Consider the following 21,604-nt stretch of genomic DNA (forward strand, 5'->3'; position numbering starts at 1 on the left):
GCACTTCCATATTGTTCATTCAGAGGGAGTAAGTCTTACAAGGGAAACCCACCACATGCAAATATGCAGAGGAGTTATTAAGTGCCCCACAGCAGCCTGTTAGCTGTATTCATGAATATTTGCATGACTTAAAGATCTTACTTAATTGGTAGTTAAATGCAAATCTCAATAACAACTTCATCCTGAAATGAAAAAATCCCACCAGGGTTTTAATGAAATATCTGAAAAGCAAATTCAGTATAGAAGCAGAGCTTGAAAAAGGGCCCATGGGTAATGAGGCAGAGACATGTGTGGAATTATGTGCAAGGAAGTAATATAGATGCTATAACTACCAAATAATGCTGAGCCGTCAAACAGAACATGTTTTCCCTCACACCCTCAGCTTTTCTTCTCTAACCAGCTCTCCAGCAGGTGAGTCTCACTGGGTTTCTTCTGACCTCTGTGACTTGTAGGGTAAGGAGACCTTTCCCTGACTTCCACTTAAGGTTCCTGTCTGTGATACATGCTTTTTTTTTGTCAAATATAATTCAATATGTTACTTAATTCAGGTTTCTAACTTGAAGTCTAAACTACCACACTGAAAGACCTGTTTGTACATGCCTGCAGGCTTTTGCCACACTTTATCCTTTCCTCCATTTCTCCATTTAAAAATAAACTGTGAAGATAGGAAGAATGATCAAGCAATAAAAAGTAGTTCTGAACCCCTAGAACTGTTTTAGAAACCATAACACAACCAAAACCACATACATGTCTTTGCACGCCTATTTGGAAGTAATGAAACTTCACTAACATGAGGACGTGTCAAAACCAACACAGAGCGACAAAACTGAGCTTTGTAATCACTGGTATCATGTGTTATAGGTAAATTATCTATATCACAAGATGGGCCAAAGTGTGCCCCGTTACCTAACCGTGAATTTAAAGAAGCTTCTGAGAAACCTTCTTAATTGAATTACAGACACAAGGAACTAATAAATATTGCATGGGGTCGAGCATTATTGTCCCAGAGAAGCCTGAGTTAATTATTAATACCAGGTGTGGAGTTACATCTCCCAAAGTGCTAGGTGTACAGTGCTGTGGGCACTTCAGTGCTGCAGAGAAAGGATGCATTACAGCTCTCAGAGGTTGTTGCTAATGAATAGGATTCAAGTGGATTGCTCACATTTTTCAGTAACAGTTCAGCAAGGTTTCAGCATCCAAGATCTAAAAACTCATTAAAAAAAAATGTCTTGTTAATATTGATTACCCAGGACTTCTCCAACTCTTAAAAAGATTAGCTAAAAACTGACTGCAAAACAACTGTTGTCAGGCACAGCTCACTTGAACAGCAGTTCAGCAGTAATAATGGGCAAATTATCGTGTTATTTAATACCCAGCTGGCCTCCAGAACATCCAGTATATCCACAGTAAGAGAGATAAAATACCGATTCATTGTAGTACGAACAGTGCACACAAAGATGAGAAATTTCCACCATCCTACACATGCACCTTATGTATCTTTGGGTTTTGTATATATACTTTTAAAGTATTCTGTTTCCAATTCGTCCCTCTTGATGGGTAACCTAAGTCATGTAATAAAACAATTGATGCTAAAAATACTGAAAAATTGCCACATTATATTCTCTCCCTGGTAGATGAAGAGGAGACTTGAAGAAAAAAACAAAAAGTTGTCATGGCTCTCTTTATGTCTGTATTTAATTGGAAGCCCTTTGAAAAGCCTAAGCTTGACATTTAACTGCCTTTTTCTTTTTTATATTGTTGTTTCACTTGTTTTGATAGTTTGCTAACTGGCTTATGGTACAGCTTTAAAGTAAGACCACTGTTGGTGCATTTCTGGATTCTTGTGTTCAGTTCTCTGATTATGAGGTAACATAATAGGCTTTGCTGATGGATATAAACGACGTAGTTGTTAATAACCTTTGCTATTTTATAGCACAAAACTTTGGCTATCCAAAGTGTTACATGCACTAACAGCGGGAGTGAAATACATATACCAGAGCCAAGTACAATAGCACAGCTTTTGAACCTTCCCCTTTCCTTCATATCTGAGAAAAAGTCAACCAAGAGAATGCACAGACAGGGATGCAGTCCCCAAAAATCAAACCCTCAGAGGTAAACTAGGATAGCTTTCCCTGAAGGTTTTCCAATTTGCAAGAGTTGAAGTGGTGCCCATGAGTTTTATTTTTTTGTACCTTTTTCTAATCCAAAAATATTTTCAATAGTTTACTCCCCTTTCTAAATCTCAGTGTTGTAAGTAATGACTGATCATTATCATCTAATGGCTCTTCAAGTTATCCTGTCCTGGCCAAAAGGCTGCCTGAGTAGGCAGCATCAAGAGGAAAAATTATCATCTGCCATAGAAAAGACACAACAGCACTGCTCACAAACCGTATAAACCAGTATGAGAAAAATGAAAAGAACAAGAAAACCCTTCTGAAGGGGAATATTAGTCTTAGAAAAGAGAAAACATCTGGACGCCAGGTACATGTATGCTCTCCCTAGCAGAGACCACTGTTGCCATCCCACAGCCTAACATGTCTATTGCCTCAGGGTTGGGAGAATAGTGTTGCAGTTTCCTGCATAACACCTTTTCATGGCTTCTTCCTCACTTTTTTCACATCTCCAGACCTGTAAAGATCTGACCTCAAGGTAAGATGAGAGTCTGACAGTGACAGTACAGCTCAATTTCAAACTGCAGAGGAACACTCTGAAGCAGAGCCTATCTTCAGCTATGGTTCTTCAGAGAATAATCAGGGACTGTTTGAAATGCATCTTTCAAGACACAGGGATGTAAACTGGAAATTAAGGGATGTAAATTAGAAATTAGAGCTGATCTAATTTAACTGTGCAACTCTATTAAGGGTGTCATTTAAGACAGGTTTTGACAGAAGGCTTTTTATAGAGAGCATCTATTTCTGCATCTGTGTTCTAAAGTTATTGTTCATTCATGCGTTTTCAGAACAAAGATTGAAGGAAAATTTTAACTATTTTACCAAGTGGTCACTAGAGCTAAATACAAATAATCTTTCCTACCCTATACTTTCTTATCAATTTCTTATAACACAAAATTTAGTGGAAGTTAAATCTTTCCCCCAAAATAGGGGAGGGTTCTGACAAATTAACACTTCTTTAAAAAAAAATTAATACTTAGAATGAAAAGTCCTAATAAACCCTTATATTGACTTTTCAAAATAATATGAAAAAGTATATATATTTTTCTCTTATTTTGTCTCAAATACATAACAGATCCTTGAGCATTCCCAGGGAGCATGTTTTTTTTTTTTCATTCTTGGAAAAAAGTAGGTGCTAATGCAAAATAAACATGGTAGTTAGTTTTGGCACAATAAGGAACATTTCTCATAATGCTGAGAAGAAATCTCTAATTAAGTATGTCTCTATTGTGGAAACTGGAAGACAAAGAAGACAAAGAATAGGGAGATTTCTTCTACCTCTAAGAAGGTAGGTTTCTTTTTTTTCCCCCACATCCCATAATACTTTAAATCCTGCACAGAGGAAGAAGCAGATGACAGAGAAATATTTACTAATAATAACCGTCGACCAAAAGTTTCAACAAGAAGAGATGCTTATATAAGAGTATTCAAAAGTCACACTGATTTACAAGCTTAAGGCACTTAAAGCCAGTGTGTGGCCCTCTTCCACAGGTACGAGAATACTGCCAATCCAATTAATGATTCTTGTATAAATCTTGAATATCTTGCTAAAAAAAAACAAACAAATACATAGATACCCTGAAAAGTGCTGATACAGGCACTTCTGTAACTACAGTCATAAAAGAGCACCCATTAATTAGATGTTACTTCTCATTTTAAGCAGAATAGTAACACCAGGTTACATTGCAACCCAGTTGAACTTAAGCTCCAAAGAGCCAATTACAAAAACAGGACTCTAGAAAACAGTCTGTGATTTTATTTTGGTATGTAAGTGATTGGATATGACTTTTTGAAAAGTTCTGAGTGCTTCCAAATCCCATCATTTTCATTTAGGATGCTAAACCCAGATTTAAATGCCTAATTCTCAGCATGCAGGTTTAAAAATGTCACCAAATATTAGATTTTAGCTTTTATTTTTTTATTCCAGGTGTTTGCTAAATTTATGTGTTTTCTCTGCTGAGATATGCAGGACTCTGTACAGAACTGCAACATTCTGAATGGAATTGCCTGGAATAAAATGTGACTATTTTTGAAATCTTATTTGACAGAGAAATGTAGCAATAAATGTAATTCTTAATTTCTAAAAGCAGATTCAAAATAAATAAACTAATCTGAAGAACTGTAACTTGCTTTTGGAATACACATTTTTCTAGAACAAATAAGCTGATATTATGCTTCCAGGCCTACTTCAGAGAGGGCTGTAGGAAAGGATAAAAAACCCCACATTTTCGCAAGCTGCCGTAATAACACATTGGTGCATCTTGTGTACTAAAATAAATCTTCTGACGTCAGCAAATGAAGCTGAATGCTTGTCTAGTTTCTCAGACTAGATTTCATAAATATAAGAATTTAAAAGTTACTAAGGTAATGGACTGCTATGTACAGTTGTTGCCCTTGCTGACTGTACAAGGCCCACTCCACCCTGATTATGAACGAAGAAATCATTAAGATAAAAAGGCAGACAACAAGGGAAGGATTTTGAAAATTCACTACTGGTTTAAAGCCCACATCAGAGAAGAAAAAAGTACAGCAGTGTAGCATTTGCTGAGGATCGCTAGAAGAACTTTCTCTTCTCCAAGATAAAAAACCTCAGCTGCTCTCTCAGCCTTTCTTCATGGGAGAGGTGTTCCAGCTCTGATCATTTTTGTGGCCCTCCTCTGGACCCTCTCCAGCAGGTCTATGCCCTTCTTATGTGGGTGTCCCAGAGCTGGATGTAGTACTCCAACTGGGGTCTCACTAGAGTGGAGGGAGAGAATCACCTCTCTTGACCTGCTGGCCATGCCTCTTTCTGTGCAGCCAAGGACATGGTTAGCTTTCTGAGCTGTAAGCACTCACTGGCAGCTCATGTTTAGTTTTTCATCGACCAGTACACCCAAGTCCTCCTCCACAGGGCTATTCTCAATCCATCCATCCCCCAGCCTGTATTGATACCGGGTGTTAGTGAAGTCCCTCAGCAGCATAAAAGCCTGCAAGCATGATGCCTCCTGCAGCTAGAATAAGAAGGTTTTGCCAATAGGCTCCTCTTGATCAGCAGCCTGTACTAACTGCCAACTACAAAGTCCCCTTTGTTGGCTTGGTGTCTAATTTTTTCCCATAAGCTTTCAACCAGCTCGTGGCTATTCTTCAGAGACAGCTCTTCAAAATCTACCCATTGCTTGGCATAGAGGGCAACCCCTTCATCCCTCTTTCCTCACCTATCTCTTCTCAACAGCTTGTAGCCATTGATAGCAGTGGGATTCATCCCACCAAATTTCAGTAATTGCAACTAACTAGGTCATATCAGTACAGTGGCTTCCAGCTCCTTCTGTCTGTAGCCCATGCTGTGTGCATTGGTGAAGAGGCACTTCTCTTCGGCTGTCAGTCATGTCATGTTTTTAGAGGAACACACCTTAATTCCTTTGAAGTATTTCCCCGGTACTTCTGTGTTGGTTTTCATTACCTCAAAAGCCCCTGTCTCCTCTCTGTAAGTCTTCAAGTGGGCTCCAGTGTACCTCGCACATCACAGAGCAATAGTCTGAGGGCTCTCACAGCACCTCATCCCTCAAACCTTGTTGCATTGTCGTGTCGTTTGCCATGGGCAAGCCTGATGTTATCCACTTCCTTCTTCAAGTCTAGTTTAAAACTTTGTCAATCAACCCCATTAGTTCATGAGCAAAGACACTCTTCCCCCTTTGAGAGAGAAGAATCCCATTTAACACCAGCAGTCCTGGTGCCATGCAGATCATCCCACAACACAAGCCACGGAGCCATGTATTAATAGACTGGATCCATCGGGCTTTTCCAATATTACTACCCACAACTGCAAGGACAGAGTTAAAAATTGTCTCTGCTCCAGCCTACCTTATCAACCATCCCAAGGCCCAGAAATGTCTTTTGATTGCTCTTGGACTATGTATTGCAGTGAAGGACTTATTCAAAACAGAGAAGCAATAAAAGAATTTTGGTAGTTTTGCCAAAAGAGTAAAGTTCTCCGTGTTTACCCAGTTACCTCTGTTTGGTGAAAATGTAACTGTAAATGAAAACGTAATTTTTAGCCTGCACAAAAATATACTGACAGGTTTGCTAGGGCAAAATAGAGTTTTATATGTGGCATACCTTAAAATCCATGAAAATGCAAGCTCAGTTTCCAGTCAGTTTGGTTTTTTGTAAGTTAAAAAAAAAAAAATCTGTTTTCTTTCCAAAAACTTAAAATAGACAGATAAATCCTCTCTTCCCACCCCAGTAATCTTGAGGTATTCCTGAAATGGCATCATTCTTCTTGAATAAGATATTAAACTTATCCATGGAAGAATTTACCAATTTTTCTAACTGAAGAAAAATGAAAGATTTTGCAGGGTGGTGTAATGGAAACTTAAAAAGGAAAAATATTTAAGGTTTTCATATCTCATTTCAGGTTTACAGACACAAGAAAGCACTGATCTGCAATGCTATTTACTTCCACTTTCTGTGAAAGCACATTCTGGGAAAGAAAGAATAGACATGGTTCAGAGTTAATTATACCAGTATGCCTAAAAAAGACCCTAAAAGTTCAGAAAAATGATGCAAAGTGCAAAGCAGGATGGCAGATATTCATTATGGTAATCAAACCATACTTCAGGACAGACAACTTCTTTTTCATCTTCCATGGCTTGTTTCGTAGTGTGGCGATTAGTTTCTTTTTTTCTTCTACCTCTTCTTTCAACTTGGCCAATTCCTCCTCTGTAATTGGTTCCTCTTCAGAGTCAGAATCAGAGCTTCAAACAAAAGCAGGAAGATAAAACATCACCAAAACTCAGAAAGGACAGAAGTTTTCACTGAAGCACATGCTTGGTGTTAATTCTTATTAACTTTAAGACCTAGATAAATGCCTTCACTGTTGCACAGAAGGGAGGACACAGTTCACTTAGACTTGTTAATTTTAGTATGAAAGGCAAAGCCCACACACAAAGTGCAGAGCTACACCTGAACCAGCACTACACCCAGAGTACCCCTTGGAGAGTGAGCAGTGCTCCTGAGGAAGTGTGCAACAGTCACCGATTGTTCCTTCAGGATTAACCAGCCTCCTAAGAGTTCAACTTAAATTCACAACTGGCAAGTGAGGACACTTGACTGCGGCCATAAAAATGAACTTGTTCACCCCGCTTCAGTGTGCCACAGGAGAGAGAAGAGACACCACAGCCACAGCAAAGATAAGTTTAAACACCAGATGACAGCCCATCCACTGATCAAGGCAGTAGCATTTCAGAGACGGGAAGGACTCAAAGCCACATAGCAGTAAGGCTGTGATGTGTCCTAGCACTTGAGGTGAGCAGATGCAATAGTAATTGGCATCATCAGATGTGTTATGTTTGTAATCTGAACTTCTCCATGCACTAGTTTGTAGTAGCTTTGGAAAGCATTTGGAAAACAATGTCCACTTTCCCTAAAATTTGCACAGATATTCTTTTCTGTGAGCAATCTTACATCCCATATAATTGTATATAACAAGACATCAGCAATAAGTGTTTCCTCTTCTTAGACCAGCAAACAGAAAAAAAAATAAAAAAGAAATTATTAGACTCTAACTTCCTGCCCTAAAAAGCTGACAGCAACGACTACAGCCAAGTGAGCTCTTAGTAAAAACAGTTTGATGCATTTCTATTTGTTGCTCGTAAGCTTTCTTTGCCTTCTTTTTTTCTGTTTTGAATGTTTGAAAATGTGCTTTTTTTTTAATAGTTTTGTAGATTGTTTTGGGAACAGTTTATTCAGACTTTATTAAGCAATAGTTTTCAAACTGTTTTGCTAGTTCTATGATTCTATTGCAACCAGCAAGTAAATAAAAAGATTTGTGCATATAGTTTTGAGGCATCATAATGAAAAAAGAGCCATATCTTTAAGAACAGAAGGATTAAAGGAGTCTGATTTTGAGAGAGCTTTAAATCCATATTTTCTACAATCAGCTCCTTTGCATTTTACATATACAAGCAGGCAGCAATGTGCCGAATATTGAGGATTTCCTTTGAAATAAGATTGCTGGGTTATGCAAAATTGAAATATGCAGTTTTACGAGACTGCAGTGAGAGTAGTGGGAAATATGAGTGGTAAGTGCTGATGCAGTGAGTTTACTGAGGAAAAGAAGCTGGGCAGAACACAAGAGGTAAACGAGGAATAATATTGGCTCTTGTTCCCATTGGCAGCTACTGTTTTGTCTTTGTAAACATATGTAAACATATATTTCAATTTTCACTTTCCTTTGGAACCAGGAAAATAGTAACATTCCAAATTTCTAAGCATTTTTTAAAAATCAGTATTTTCAAGAGCATTTACACTACACAGTCAAGCTTTCCACGGTTACAGCAGATTTTACCTTTAACTCAAGTGATTGAACACTGAGAGACTCAAGCCAGGATACCAGAATTCTGTCTTAGCCTTTCATGAAAGGTTGTGATCTGTATATTTGAGGGCAGAAGGATTCACTGTGACCTTCAGGCTATCGCAGAGCACAGAACATCACTAAAGAGTTTCACATCAACCCCTGATATTCCTTGACTCCAATTCAATCCATACAATGCATCTTTTTCTAAGTCAGTAGAGCTCCTGAAATCAATGGCACTTCCTTAAGTGACACACATAATGAAATTGCACATATCATTAATCTGTGTTTGGTTTTATGCCCATATTACACATCTGTGTTTTGGTTCTAGTTTCATCTCCTCTTTATGGAAGCATCTACTTGTCAAATGCTTTTTGTAAAAACCATTTTATAGAGGTAAAAATTAAGGTGAAAATCTTTTATTGGAGCTTGGAGATTTTCAGGGAAATGACTGGTAGGTCTTCAAGAGGCTAGAGTGATGAGTAACTAAGTTTGACTACATTTCTTCCTTTTTTTGGGGGGGGGGAAATTCTATTGTTTATTGATAATCTTTATAATATCGCCTTGCAGTTAATGCTCTTCAGCAATCTTTTTGCTAGCAAGAAGATGCAGTGCCTGTACAGCCTTAATTTTCCATGTAGAGCTGGAAAAGCATAAGCTTTATACTTGAGTAATCCTACTAAACAGCTGATTTGCTCACATATATACAGTAAAAACAAAAGTTGCACAGGCTAGGCAGAATATAAGATTCCTTCTCTGAGAATTTTTAGCTTAAGTGACTGCATACCATTTCCATCTAAGACCAACCAGTCACAATTAGCCAATAAAGAACACAACAGCTTTTAAACCTAGGAATATCATAGTTCTTCGCAGTGAGTCTATAAGGAGCAATTTATCACAAATATTTTTGGGATGGTGTGGCAAAAGCCACAATGAAGTAGCAGATTCAATATTATCACTCCATGTGCAATAATATATTTAATTTTACTTTTTTTTTATTTGTTTGTTGGTTTGGTTAGGTTTGGTTTTTTCTGCTTGGTTGTTTTTTTCTTTCTCAATTTCTTATTTTAATTGTATCATGCTTTTTCATGCTGAAATGTCTTGGCTATTTAAAACCTACAATAGTAAGATGTACGTTTGAACAGCAGAAAACATTTGCTGTGATAGGTCCTCATGAACTTGCTAGAGAAGTTAAAATCCTATGCTGTCACCCTTCTCTTCTGAACTGAAGGTTTACAAATCCTTTGTCTGAATCACAGCTGAACTGACCACCAGCCTATTTTCCTTTGTTTCTTACATGATTTGGTTTCTTTAAAAATCTTTTAAAATATTCTTATATTTATTTCTCTGAAACCTTGTCAGCTGATCCCCTAAAAAGCAAAAAAATATAATGTTTTTAAGGTATATTCCAGAGTTTCATCAGGTTTTCATCAAACATTATGCTTACTACTTCAAGAACAAAATCAATCCAGGTAGTAATTTCTAGTTACTTAGTGGAAACATTTGTATTTTAATACTAAGAACTTTGGAAGACAATTAAAAACATTGTTCTCTTTTTGAATTTTATATTTTCAGTAGCCTTTCTTTAAATTAATGTTCAGTAACTGTTTACAATGGAATAAGCAAAGGAGCATGGATTGACACATTCAGGACTGTTGCTGTATGAGTACAGGAAATTGCAGAGAGCTATAATTGGCACCACAGTGAAAAGCCAGCACAAAGAAAGATTATGAGCACTTTTATAGGGAAGGGAAATGAAGTAGAAGTGTACCGAAATGGGATCATGGATAAATTAATACAACAGAATGCCTCACTGTATTTCCTTCTTTCCTTCGACTCCTGCTGTGCTCTCCAGTGATGCCTTTGGGAACACGAACAGCTGTAGCAAGTGCTGAATGGGGGGAAGTGGAATCTCTCTCCCTCTCCACTGAGATAAGCATGCCTAGTTCCATTTGCTCCATTATACACAATTCCCAGGGGATATTTCCTTTCAATAGCATGAGAAGGGTTAAGGAGCAAGAGAACGTCAGGACAGCAGAAACATACAAAATAGTTTTCTGAAGTGCTCTATGTCAGTGGAGTTTCCCAAAGACACCAGGTAGCATTAAATGCTTTAGAAAAAGTGAACAGCATTATTTCAGAGGGATTGATTGGAAGACAGAATGGAAAATCCCACCTCAGTCCTTGCTTCTGGGTTATTGAAATTTTGGCACTGATCTTTTTACAAAAACCTGACTCAAACCTGACAGGGAAACAAGAACTGCATTGGAAATAAAACTAGACCTTGGAGGTCTGCACGTTAGTCATCTTGGTTGTGGGGAATTTTAGTTTTGGTGAAAGGAAAAAGCAGGAGAGGTCTTACCTATTGTCACCTTTTTCTGTCATTTGCTCCCCTCCTCTGTTATTTTCACGCCCATTCTACAGAGAACTGCTCATAAACTTAGGATATTTAACTACAATAAGGTTGACCCTGGCTTGAGTTTCTATTCTGCATGGCCAGATTTGACCTAATCCTTAGGGTATCAAAAATCACAGAAGGGCCTGGCTGGTCATTTCCTGAGGTCCCACCCTGGACCTGTGAGAAACCCCTGACTTCATTCCGCTGAAGTGGATACGGATTTGTGGGAACTTTCAATTTCATTCAGCCAGCATTTGTTCACTGCAGAAAGAACAAAGTATCTGTCCAGCTCTGATTGGGCTATAATGAGTAAGGGAGTCATACTGACCATTGGTATTTCACAGTTATAAATGAAAGCAAGTTTCATGTAAGATAACTATCGATTTATATTTAAAAAAAAAAAAAAATCACTGAATTACCCAGATCCTGATTTCTTTTTGTCTTTTTTTTTCTTGTTGGCTTTCTCTTTTTTCCCTTTCTTATCAGGCTTTTTGTCCTGCTTCTTGTCTTTGCCTTTACCACTTTTACCCCCTTTCTCATCTTCCTCTTCACCATCTTCCTTGGATTTCTCATTTGCCTGGTTCTTCCTGGTAGGGTCCCCTTCAGTGTCACTGCCCTCATTTCTAGCTGCTCGTCCCCGTCCTCTATGGTTTCGGTGCCTGCGATGCCCAGCTCTCCTTGTACCATCTTCATCATCCTCATCCTCCTCACCACCACACCTGGCTCTCACTCTAGCATGTCCCCTTCTGGTTCTTGGTGTTGCTCTCTTCCCCCCTTTATCTGTGATGGAGGGAAAAAAACACACATGAGAGTGTGCAGTATGTTAGAAAGAGAGCTTTCCTCCTCCTTCCTTCATGCAGATAATCAGAAAACATCTGGGTATGGCCTCAAAATAATCCACATTACTGACCTGTTACTTTGGCATTTTCTTCATTCTCAGCTGCACTCCTTTCTTCACTGTCAACATCACTGCCAACTGTGGAGTGAAAGCAAAGGCCAATGCATGTGAACTGTGGATCACTTGTTAGGAATGCAGGGTTTTCAAGACATTCTTGGCAATTACTGCATTTGTACTCCCTTACACCATTTCACAAACCCAGCTTTTTGGAACATGGCAAATGTTCTCAAAAAATAAGATGAAGGCAGAAAAAATAGCTGCATTTCAGCACCCACATAAGTAAGGCCCAAAGTAATGTCATGACAACCTCTGTTTTGTGGAAGAAATACAGAGGGCAGGAAGGCCCTCAAAAAGAAACACAATAACAATATCCTACAATTTGGGTAAAAGAGCAAGGGAGATTAAAATGCTTTTTAGACAATTCTCAGAGATTTTCTTAAGCATATGAAAGATAAGCACTGGCTGATACTAAAGAAGATTAAAAGAACCATCTTCTGATTTGACTGACTGAAGAGCATGAAGCTTCATAGCAGCAGCATGGCTGAAGAGCTCAGTCCCAGAAGAAAAATACTCTCACTTCCAGCAACCAAATCTCTAAGCACAGCGACAAAAGTTGACCCCAGGTCATTCGTATGCTGTACCACAGTCCTGTTCTATCACTCAAGGAGATCATAAAAACATTGGAGACTCTAGAGAGCCTATTAACAGAAGCAAGTAGCATTTCTGCTCAGAAACATCTTTGGTTTGGTAGATCTCTTGCTGAAGTTTTTCAGTCTCAATGAGTTCAATAAGAGATGCTATTTCTGCCACCCATCAATAATCAGGAAGGCATCCAATTCAAAAAATACTCCCCTTTCATATACACTATATCCCTCGTAATATTTAGTTAATTCTGCAAATATTGAACACAGAATCATAGAATGGTTTGGGTTGGAAAGGACCTTAAGATCATCTAGTTCCAACCCCCCTGCCATAGGCAGGGACACCACACACTAAACTATGTCACCCAAAGCTCTGGTCAACCCTGCCTTGAACACCGTCAGGGTTGGAGCATTCACAACTTCTGTGGGTAACCCATTCCAGTGCCTCACCACCCTCACTGTAAAGAACTTCTTCCTTATACCTAATCTAAACTTCCCCTGTTTACGTTTAAAGCCATTACCCCTTGTCCTACCACTACAGTCCCTAACGAAGAGTCCCTCCCCAACATCCTTGTAGGCCCCCTTCAGATACTGGAAGGCTGCTATGAGGTCTCCACGCAGCCTTCTCTTCTCCAGGCTGAACAGCCCCAACTTTCTCAGCCATCTTCATATGGGAGGTGCTCCAGCCCTCTTATCACCCTCATGGCCTCCTCTGGACTTGCTCCAACAGCTCCATGTCCTTCTTCTGCTGAGGACACCAGAACTGGACACAATACTCCAAGTGAGGTCTCACAAGAGCAGAGTAGAGGGGCAGGACCACCTCCTTTGACCTGCTGGTCATGCTTCTTTTGATGCAGCCCAGGATACGGTTGGCTTTCTGGGTTGCGAGCGCACACTGCAGGAGTGAACATATCACTCCTGAAACTGCTATTGGTATTCACCAACAACGTTTCTTCAGAAGCAATCTAATACCTGAAAAGCCAGCAGCTAATAGGATCTCCTGAGGTATCTTTGACCGTGTACATGTGTGACAGCACTTGAGACATATCAGTGGAATACCTAGAAATACATGGTAGTAGGACAGTAATGAGAAGGCTAATGAGTATTACCATGAATAGAAACAGGCAGCTGTCATTCCACTCCTATTTACCATGTATGTTCCAGGTGTAAATTGTCTGATTTTCCCTCTGTACAGACAGGACAGGTGACATCATGATTTCTATAGCTGTATTTTTCAGGCAAGAAGAAACTACAGTCCTCTTCCTTCTTCATTCATCTAATACTTTTGAATTTTTCTTTATATTCTCTCTTTCTCCACCCTAGTTCCCTAGTTCCTTTTATAAATTTTATTAAGCCACTAATGAATCATCAAAAATTTATACACAAATTGGTTTATCTAGGAAGTGCTAGATAAACGTTAAGGCACAACTTCTTAGCTTTACCTAGTATCAAAGAAAAGCGAGGATGTAAGGATGTAATGATGCAATGATGCAAGCAAGAAGAAATCTAGGGTCTTGTTTCACTATGTGCAATAACAGGCAAAGGGTTAATATCCAGAATTTGGCAGGCATTTTAAAACTGGGATATATGTAGGGAGTCTAAATTCCCTGCACAAAACATTTCATTGTAATTATATTTTCCACAATTCCTACAGCGTCTGCATAATAATTTTTAACACTGTGCAAAGATATTATCATCCAATATCATCAGTGGAATGTGAAAATAAGTGCTCCTTTGTTCCGTTTGGACATATGCCTTCTGCTGCTGACAGTAACCGGATCTCCATTTGACAAAGATCATTATGTTGCTATTGAAAGCTCTCAAAGATGAAGACAGACACTTCTAAAGATATACTTTGCATGCAACAATAGGGCATGGTCTTTTATTGCAACTAATGCTGTTGCTGATCTCCTCCAGCCAAACAGAAATTCCCAGGAAAGCACTCCAGTGGTATAATATTGGCCTCACTGCAGATTCTGATGAGCCCATATAACAAACAGACACCTGCGGATTTATCATATGTACTGAAACATGCAGTAGCAGTGAAAGTGCATTGTAGTTCAGTTGACATCTTATTGACATAATAGTGAAAGTGACAATGGACTATGCAGCAGTGGCTTAAGCAGGGCAGAAGGTAGCTGTTGGGGCTTAATTCAACCTAATAGCATAAGGGAAATATATCTGAATCCAACATTTCAGGCAAAATCCAATGTTTCAGGTAAAATAATTAACAGATTTCAGGCTGCTTGAAGAAAGTACTGGGAACGCTACTAGAGGGAAGTGTATCTGAAAAGAGACTTTGTACATTTATGTCATTTTTTCACTTAAATGCTGAGGTACACATCAAAGAAATTTTTGAAGAAATTAACAAGCAGCATAAAATCAAATGGAAGTATATATTGCCACAAAACAGGCCATGACTGGTAGAAAACATGACCAGTGACTACACGGAATCATGCACCAGAAGATGGGGGGTACTACAGACAGACTAAACAAGCACAAGTGCAGCTTCAAAACTGTTTCTGCAAAAATTTGAAATTATAGGTCCAAACTGAGCTTCAGAATGTTCCAGCCTCCACAGCCTCATGCTCATATAGAAATGAAATATAGAGATATAAAGAATATTAGAGGTCTGCCCTTATCCTGGTGTATCCACAGAATAAGACATCCCTCCCAGGTCTTGAGCTATGACACAGAAAACATTGTACTAGAATTTAGTTTTAAAAGAAGCTGGAAGCCAAGGAGGACTCCTCCAGTTTTCTCACACTCTGTGTCATGAGGTGTGTCACTAGTATAAAAGCTGAAGCTCAACGTAAAATGCTTTTCCCTTGTGTCAGCTGTGATAGTAGCTGGTGCTATCACACCAAGGAGGAATAAATCACTTATGAGTGGGGGTGAAGGAGTTTTAACATCCCTAAGGTCTACTCTGTACAGTGTATATGCATGCTTTCATGTGAGCCACATAGGAAGGCAACAGGCTAGGCAGCTCATAACTCAGCACTTTAGGTTCTTGTGACAAACCCTGTCTTACTTACTTAACTACTGGAGAAGCATTTCAGTGATACACAAATTACAGTTCATGGTGTCGCTAAATCTAAATGCAGTTTAGCACTAAATTTGAATCTTCTATAAACCACAACATAGAGAAAGAGTAAAGTGCATTCCTCAGGCAGTGTATCACCCTATAAGAAAACTGATGAGCACTTTTCATGCTGTGGCTTTTTAAAATAAAAATGTACAATCTCTGTTGCAAGAATAATATGATCACTATATGGGATCCTTTCAGGTTGACACACTTGTCTTCTGATTTTTTAAACAGATTTTCATGTGATCCCATTTATCAAAAATTCAGTGATTCCTCCTCTAAAATCAACTAAGTCTGACTAAAACACCATCTAGAACTTCTCATCGTTCCAGAAAAGGGTTGATAGGACCTCATTTCTTCATGGTATCAATATTCATAGGGCTAGTATCAGATTATTAGGCTCTGAGTCAGCTAACTTGAGTTTATGTGACCCAGAGCAAACTATTGCTCAGTAGTTACATATTCCAGGATACATGATCCTGCCACAATAACACATGTATCATTAAGCATATTTGGAGCTATAGTCCATAACTGCTTATGCTCTAGGAAATCTAATCACTTTCTGATTTTTTTTTCCCACAGTAGTTTAAGGGAAACTTTCTCGTCTTTCTAGACTAAGGGTGGGGAAAGTGTAATCTGAGTAAGCTATCGTTTTACCTGAAGTCTTATTTATGTTTTAGACTATAGCCACAAATGAGCCAACAAGACTAAAGGAGGGTGTCCTGAATATGAGCTCAGATTAACCTGTAAATTACAGACTGCAGTAAAGACAGAATATCAAACAGCTCAGTAGAAAGCTCAAAATGTTGAAATGTTGGCTGGAAATTAAGGACAGAAAAAAAAGTACAAAACCATAGGAGTTTTTTGATACATGAGGTGTCCATATAGCAGATTGTGGGTGCTGTTTTAACCTCACCTTGTTTTCTCAGGTTGTTTATACACCACTTATCAGAGTGTATTATTCAGATTTCATGTTCTGGAATTTTTTTAAACTTGTTTTACACTGGCAGTTTCCTTGATTTTCACTGTGAGAGAAATAATGATTCTTCTAACTGCCTAGTAAAATATGAACCACTGTTGTAATACTACTGCTCACATTACTACGATGTAAAACTGACAGCTGCTAAGCAATTCTGTGTGCTGGTGTCGTAAAAAAAAATTAAAAAAAAATCGTTGGTGTACAAAGTAATCTAAAAGTCGAAAAATGCTATCAAGCATTTGATATACGTTATAGAATTAATTTCTATTTTATTAATTAGTTGTCAAGCCAATGAACTGAATCATATGCAGCTAGAGCCTTGCAAGCAATTATAGTGTCTTCCCCTGGTCTAGAACATGCTGGACTTTTTTCAGTGCCAGAAAAACATTAGTGTAGACAGCTAATAAACTGGCTGTAGGTAGGTCATGTAGCTATACATGTAGGTATGTCAGTAACACAAAACCATATTAGACAACGAATGCATGTGAAGTACTAGTCAAAAGGAACAGGAAGAGTTATATAATATTCAAGTCTAGATATTTATATACGTTTCCATACTATTCTTTCTGATCATGTAAATATGAGAGTGTCTTGCAATACTTCCATGAGGATAAATGCCACTAGAAATAACAGCTGTAAAACACAACAGAAAAAATATACCAAGATCTTGAAGAACATCTATGGCAAGAGTGAAGTGGTGTAGACTTCAAGATCCAAGATTCAAGACCTTAACAGTGTAGATCCCACCCTCTTAGTGTATTTCCAAACACTGGGAAAAAAATCACTTGAACCACCATAGGCACAAGAGAAGCAAACTTGAAACACAGAAATTACAAATAAAAACTATATTTATAGAACAACCAGAACACTTAGTATTTCAGACCATGCTTAATTTTTCTTCTATCTTTTTCCCAGTTAGTGTTGAAACTTTTTCTTCCAATTGGCTAAAATAAAAATCACAGTGCCCAAAAAAATATCCCGTCCAGCAATAGCTAAGAGTTTATGAAGTAAAATAATTCCTACTCAGTTATACTTACACTAGCAAATATAGTGCTTACTTTTCTGCACCTGAATTAGCAAAGTTGTAAACACTCATGTAGGAAAATATTTATACTACTATGTCATAAAGCCTCTAAAGTCTCGGAAGGCTCATTAGCATTTATGTATATGCTGTGGCCTGCAGAATTCTACACCCAAAGATTTTCCAAAAGTTGCCTGTGAGGCAATAAACTTTCCCTCTCTGCAGATTGCCAATAAGGACAATTTACCCAACTTATTGTAGCTCAGTCAACATTTGAAAATAAAGATGAAGACAATAGGGAACAAATGGAATCCATTCAATTCACATCCATAAATTTCTCATCTGTTTTCCACTGGTAAGAAAAAATTACAAATGTTCTACTAAAACAACAGAGATAGATCTTGCACAGATCAAGTTGGCATTGTGGCTGGCATTGGGCACATCATCCAATAATATCCTCCTCTCTTTAGTTTACTTCTGGGCTATATTTACACACCATGAAGCTTGAGTGTTGCTTCTCAGTTTGTGGGTGAGGACTTCTCCTAGGCAAAATTCCCCTTCAGGGATAAATAATTTTATTGCATGATTAGTGCAAGAATTTTAGGCCAAATCTGATTTTGCTTTTATAAAGCCCACTGAAGTTACAGGAGGAAGATAATTCAGTGAGAACCCCCTCAGTATTTCACCTCTTTCAGGAAAGCATGCATAAAAGTTTCCAGGCCACTGTGTATCCACCACCTCTGTGGATACAGCGACACGACTCTGCCTGTGCCAGACAAAGACCCAACCAGATAGTAGTTTGTCCTACCCAAGACTAGAGATCTGACAAGCTTGCAGGACCTATTGGTTACTGCAATAAACAACAAGAAGTCACATTTGCATTGTCTTCATCACACAGATGGCCTGATGGTGGGTAATTTTTCATTTTCATTGCAGTCTTTACTGCAAGAATTAGGATCAGAATACTAAGTGTTCAGTGCATCCTGAGGAGTGTGGAAATGCAGTAAATCATACTGATCTGACCTTTTCATGTTCTGAAAAGTGACTTACTTAGCTTATTGTCATTCATTCATAGTACTGTTAACATGGGAAGAACAGGTTATGTTCAAGATACAAATGTGGCATTCTTAGTGGGTCCAAAGTCAATTGTATTTTTGACTACTTCATGAGAAGACAGCTCTTTTAAGGTTGATACCTACAGCTGACCAGCTCACCACATATTCTCTTTGTTATTTTTAGAGGATAAAAGGCACTTTCCATCTGATCTCTTTTAAACATCCACTCTGAAGATTTGTACCCTGTCTTCTTTTCCTGTATGAGACACCTAGAACAATGAATTCATATTCATGAATTTAGAGTAATGAACCATACATCTCCTATTACCATAGATTTTCAGAAGACATGTTATGAAACAAGAAGAATGGCCAAATGAGGGCTTCACTAGAGCTAAAGTTATCAAAAAGCAAAAATGTATGGCCTCAGACTGTATTTTTGCAACACTCATCCATTCTTTTCAAGAATATTTCTTAGGACCTTCTGTCAGCAATGACAAAACAAAACCTCCTGCAAAGAAATTGTTACTAGATTTTTACCTGTTTCCGTGCTGACTAACTCCAGCCCTTGGAACATTTTAAGTCAAAAGTGGATGGAGAACCACATTCTGAAAGTGTCTCATAGTTACTTTTAATGGAGCTCTCACTTTTTAAGTCTTCTTAAAGGAAGATGCAGTCTTGAATTTGCTCATACGATCTCATCTCCAAATATCCACATAACGGTCATTCAGGTAGTTATATTTTATTACAAATTAAGTACAGGATATATTTTCCAGCAAAATGTATCAAAGTGTGGTCATGATCCAACCTTCTCCAGTTAAAAGATGTGGGGTTTATTCACCTTGGGAATGCTAACCTCTATACTTGGTGAATGAATAATAAAGTCACTGAACAGAAGATAAATCAAGTCAGTTGGATACCTGCAAGTGGAAGGCAGGTGTTTATGGTAAACTTAGAACTTTGATATTCTAAGAATTTATTCATTAGAAATGGTTATAAAAATACATATGGTCTATGGTCATATTAGTTTTGTTTCTTATTCAGATAAAAATTCTGCTGGAGCTGGGAGGCATTTTGGCTGTGCTACATTAAATTTTGTGCTTCTTTCATGTTAAAATGAGCTTCAATAGCATGTACTGCTTGAAAATTAAATTGGTCAGGAAAGGGACTTAAAGAAAAAAATGGGGAGGAAAAGCAATGAAGGTTCTCAGACAATAAAAGGAAAGAAAATAAGATGGACTCTTAAAACGAAATACATGTTCAGTGACATTTTGCTGAAATGCTAAGCAGTCCATTCTGATGTTTTTTGTGGAAGTCAAAGCATTTTATTACTATTACCTATTACAAAAGTGGATTAAAAATATAGAAAGCACTGTTTAGTACTACCAGCCCTCGTTCTTAGCAAGACCTAATAAACTAATTCAGGAACTAGTCTAGAATAAGGCCCCTGGCAATTTTCTTCCACCCTGAAGATGAGAAAGATCATGCCTGTTCCATATGAACAAGTTCCATATTTTAAGTAGTATTGCCCATGAGAACTGAAAGCACTTCCTATATCAAAAAGCTGCCTTGCACTTTGCCAGGATAAGCCATTAGGCATTATCATCCTTAAAAATATTTCTTATATACAGAACAAAGCAGTATCAGTATCAGTATAGAAATACTATAAATCTTACTATGAAGAATGCTCAACATTCCATACCAAATACTGAAAGCAATAAGAAAAGGAAACATTGCCTTTGTATAGCTTACAGAAGCCATGAAAAATCCTTGCATTCTTTATCTTCACTATAGAGCACTTGCAAATGTAAGACAGGCAACTGGGCTGTCATTGCGCTCTTTTCATTTCTTAACCAGTGGAAAGTCACACTGCTATTCTACATCTAGTCAACATCCACAGCAAAGCTGCTTTTGAAAGCCAAGGAGAATACATTTCTGAACAAAAGATAATTAATTGTGACAAAGGAGATTTTGTATTAAAAAGAATAAGAAGAAAATAAAAATTGCACTCTGCTGAGCTACATGCAGCAAAAATGTGCTTAAGATGCATAATTATAGTTGTAATTACCATTTTCTTCAATGTCGTTTGGCTTTTCCTGTTTAGGCATCGTGACTATTTCACGGGGCTGCTCCAGCTGCCACCTATACAAGAGACCGGCTGAAGGTTGAGTGGTTCAAGATAAAGTGTACCACATCAACATCGTCCTGTCTGTCACTGAACGGATGGCGCTGGTGAAGTTTCACTGACTGAAATATAAGAAGATACTAATTTCCTACGTGATTAATCTTTCATGAATGTTTAGTTTACTATGTAAAGTTGGCATGCTAGGGTCAAAAGAATGGAAGAAGTGGTTCACTTTCTTTATTATTATTACTGAAAAAATAAAAACTTTCCTGAAGTGTACCTACTTATGACTACCACTATTTAAATGCCTTAAATGCCTTCCTGAGCAAGGATGTTGCACATTGTCCACACAAGCACACTCTGTTGCACATTGTCCACAGGTCTCTAGTTCAGCATGTGGAGGATGTTGCATGGATTTTTTTCTCACAAAACACAGTTTTTACCTTAGACATATTTAAATTGCACAGAGTCTGACTGCCTGCAACTGATTAAAAAAAAAATTAAAACCTTAGCAAAAGGAGCCAGATGCTGATAGATCTGCTGGTTTATATTTACATCTTCTTGCAGTTCCATTAAGACTCCTGCTGCCTTTATGCAGATATTGCATCCTAAGTTTAACAGTTTTACCCTGATTCACCTTGTCTCTACAATACTAGACAGGCTTGATGGTGAAACAAAACAAAAACGTAATTAACAAGGCAGGTCAGGCTTGGAAGAAAAAGATTTGAAACAACTTATTACAAATAAAACAACATGAAATGCAATTCTCAATATGTATTGAACTAGGTAATTCTTTCATAGTTTCAGAGTATTTCTCATTCTTTCAGTGTGGTTCAGCCTGAAAAAGGGGGTAGGCATCTGCAGAGTACCCCACTTTCCCAGATGCTCCTGAATGGTTTCTAG

At 38.1% G+C, this 21,604-nt stretch overlaps 1 protein-coding gene across 1 annotated transcript in view; it reads right to left on the reverse strand.

Annotated features, from left to right (window-relative positions):
- The window catches only part of TMC1 (transmembrane channel-like 1), a 59,220-nt gene extending 38,536 nt beyond the window's left edge, over positions 1–20,684 (reverse strand). Inside the window, exons 1-4 of the mRNA XM_010023435.1 lie at positions 20,645–20,684; positions 11,811–11,876; positions 11,320–11,680; positions 6,764–6,904 (exon numbers count right to left, since the gene is read on the reverse strand). Coding sequence (XP_010021737.1) covers positions 6,764–6,904; positions 11,320–11,680; positions 11,811–11,876; positions 20,645–20,684 — 608 coding nt within the window. The remainder of the gene's footprint in view (positions 1–6,763; positions 6,905–11,319; positions 11,681–11,810; positions 11,877–20,644) is intronic.
- Between the last annotated feature and the right edge of the window lie 920 nt (positions 20,685–21,604).

Source organism: Nestor notabilis, unplaced genomic scaffold, assembly GCF_000696875.1.
Source record: "Nestor notabilis isolate BGI_N333 unplaced genomic scaffold, ASM69687v1 scaffold131, whole genome shotgun sequence".
Taxonomy (NCBI): domain Eukaryota; kingdom Metazoa; phylum Chordata; class Aves; order Psittaciformes; family Psittacidae; genus Nestor; species Nestor notabilis.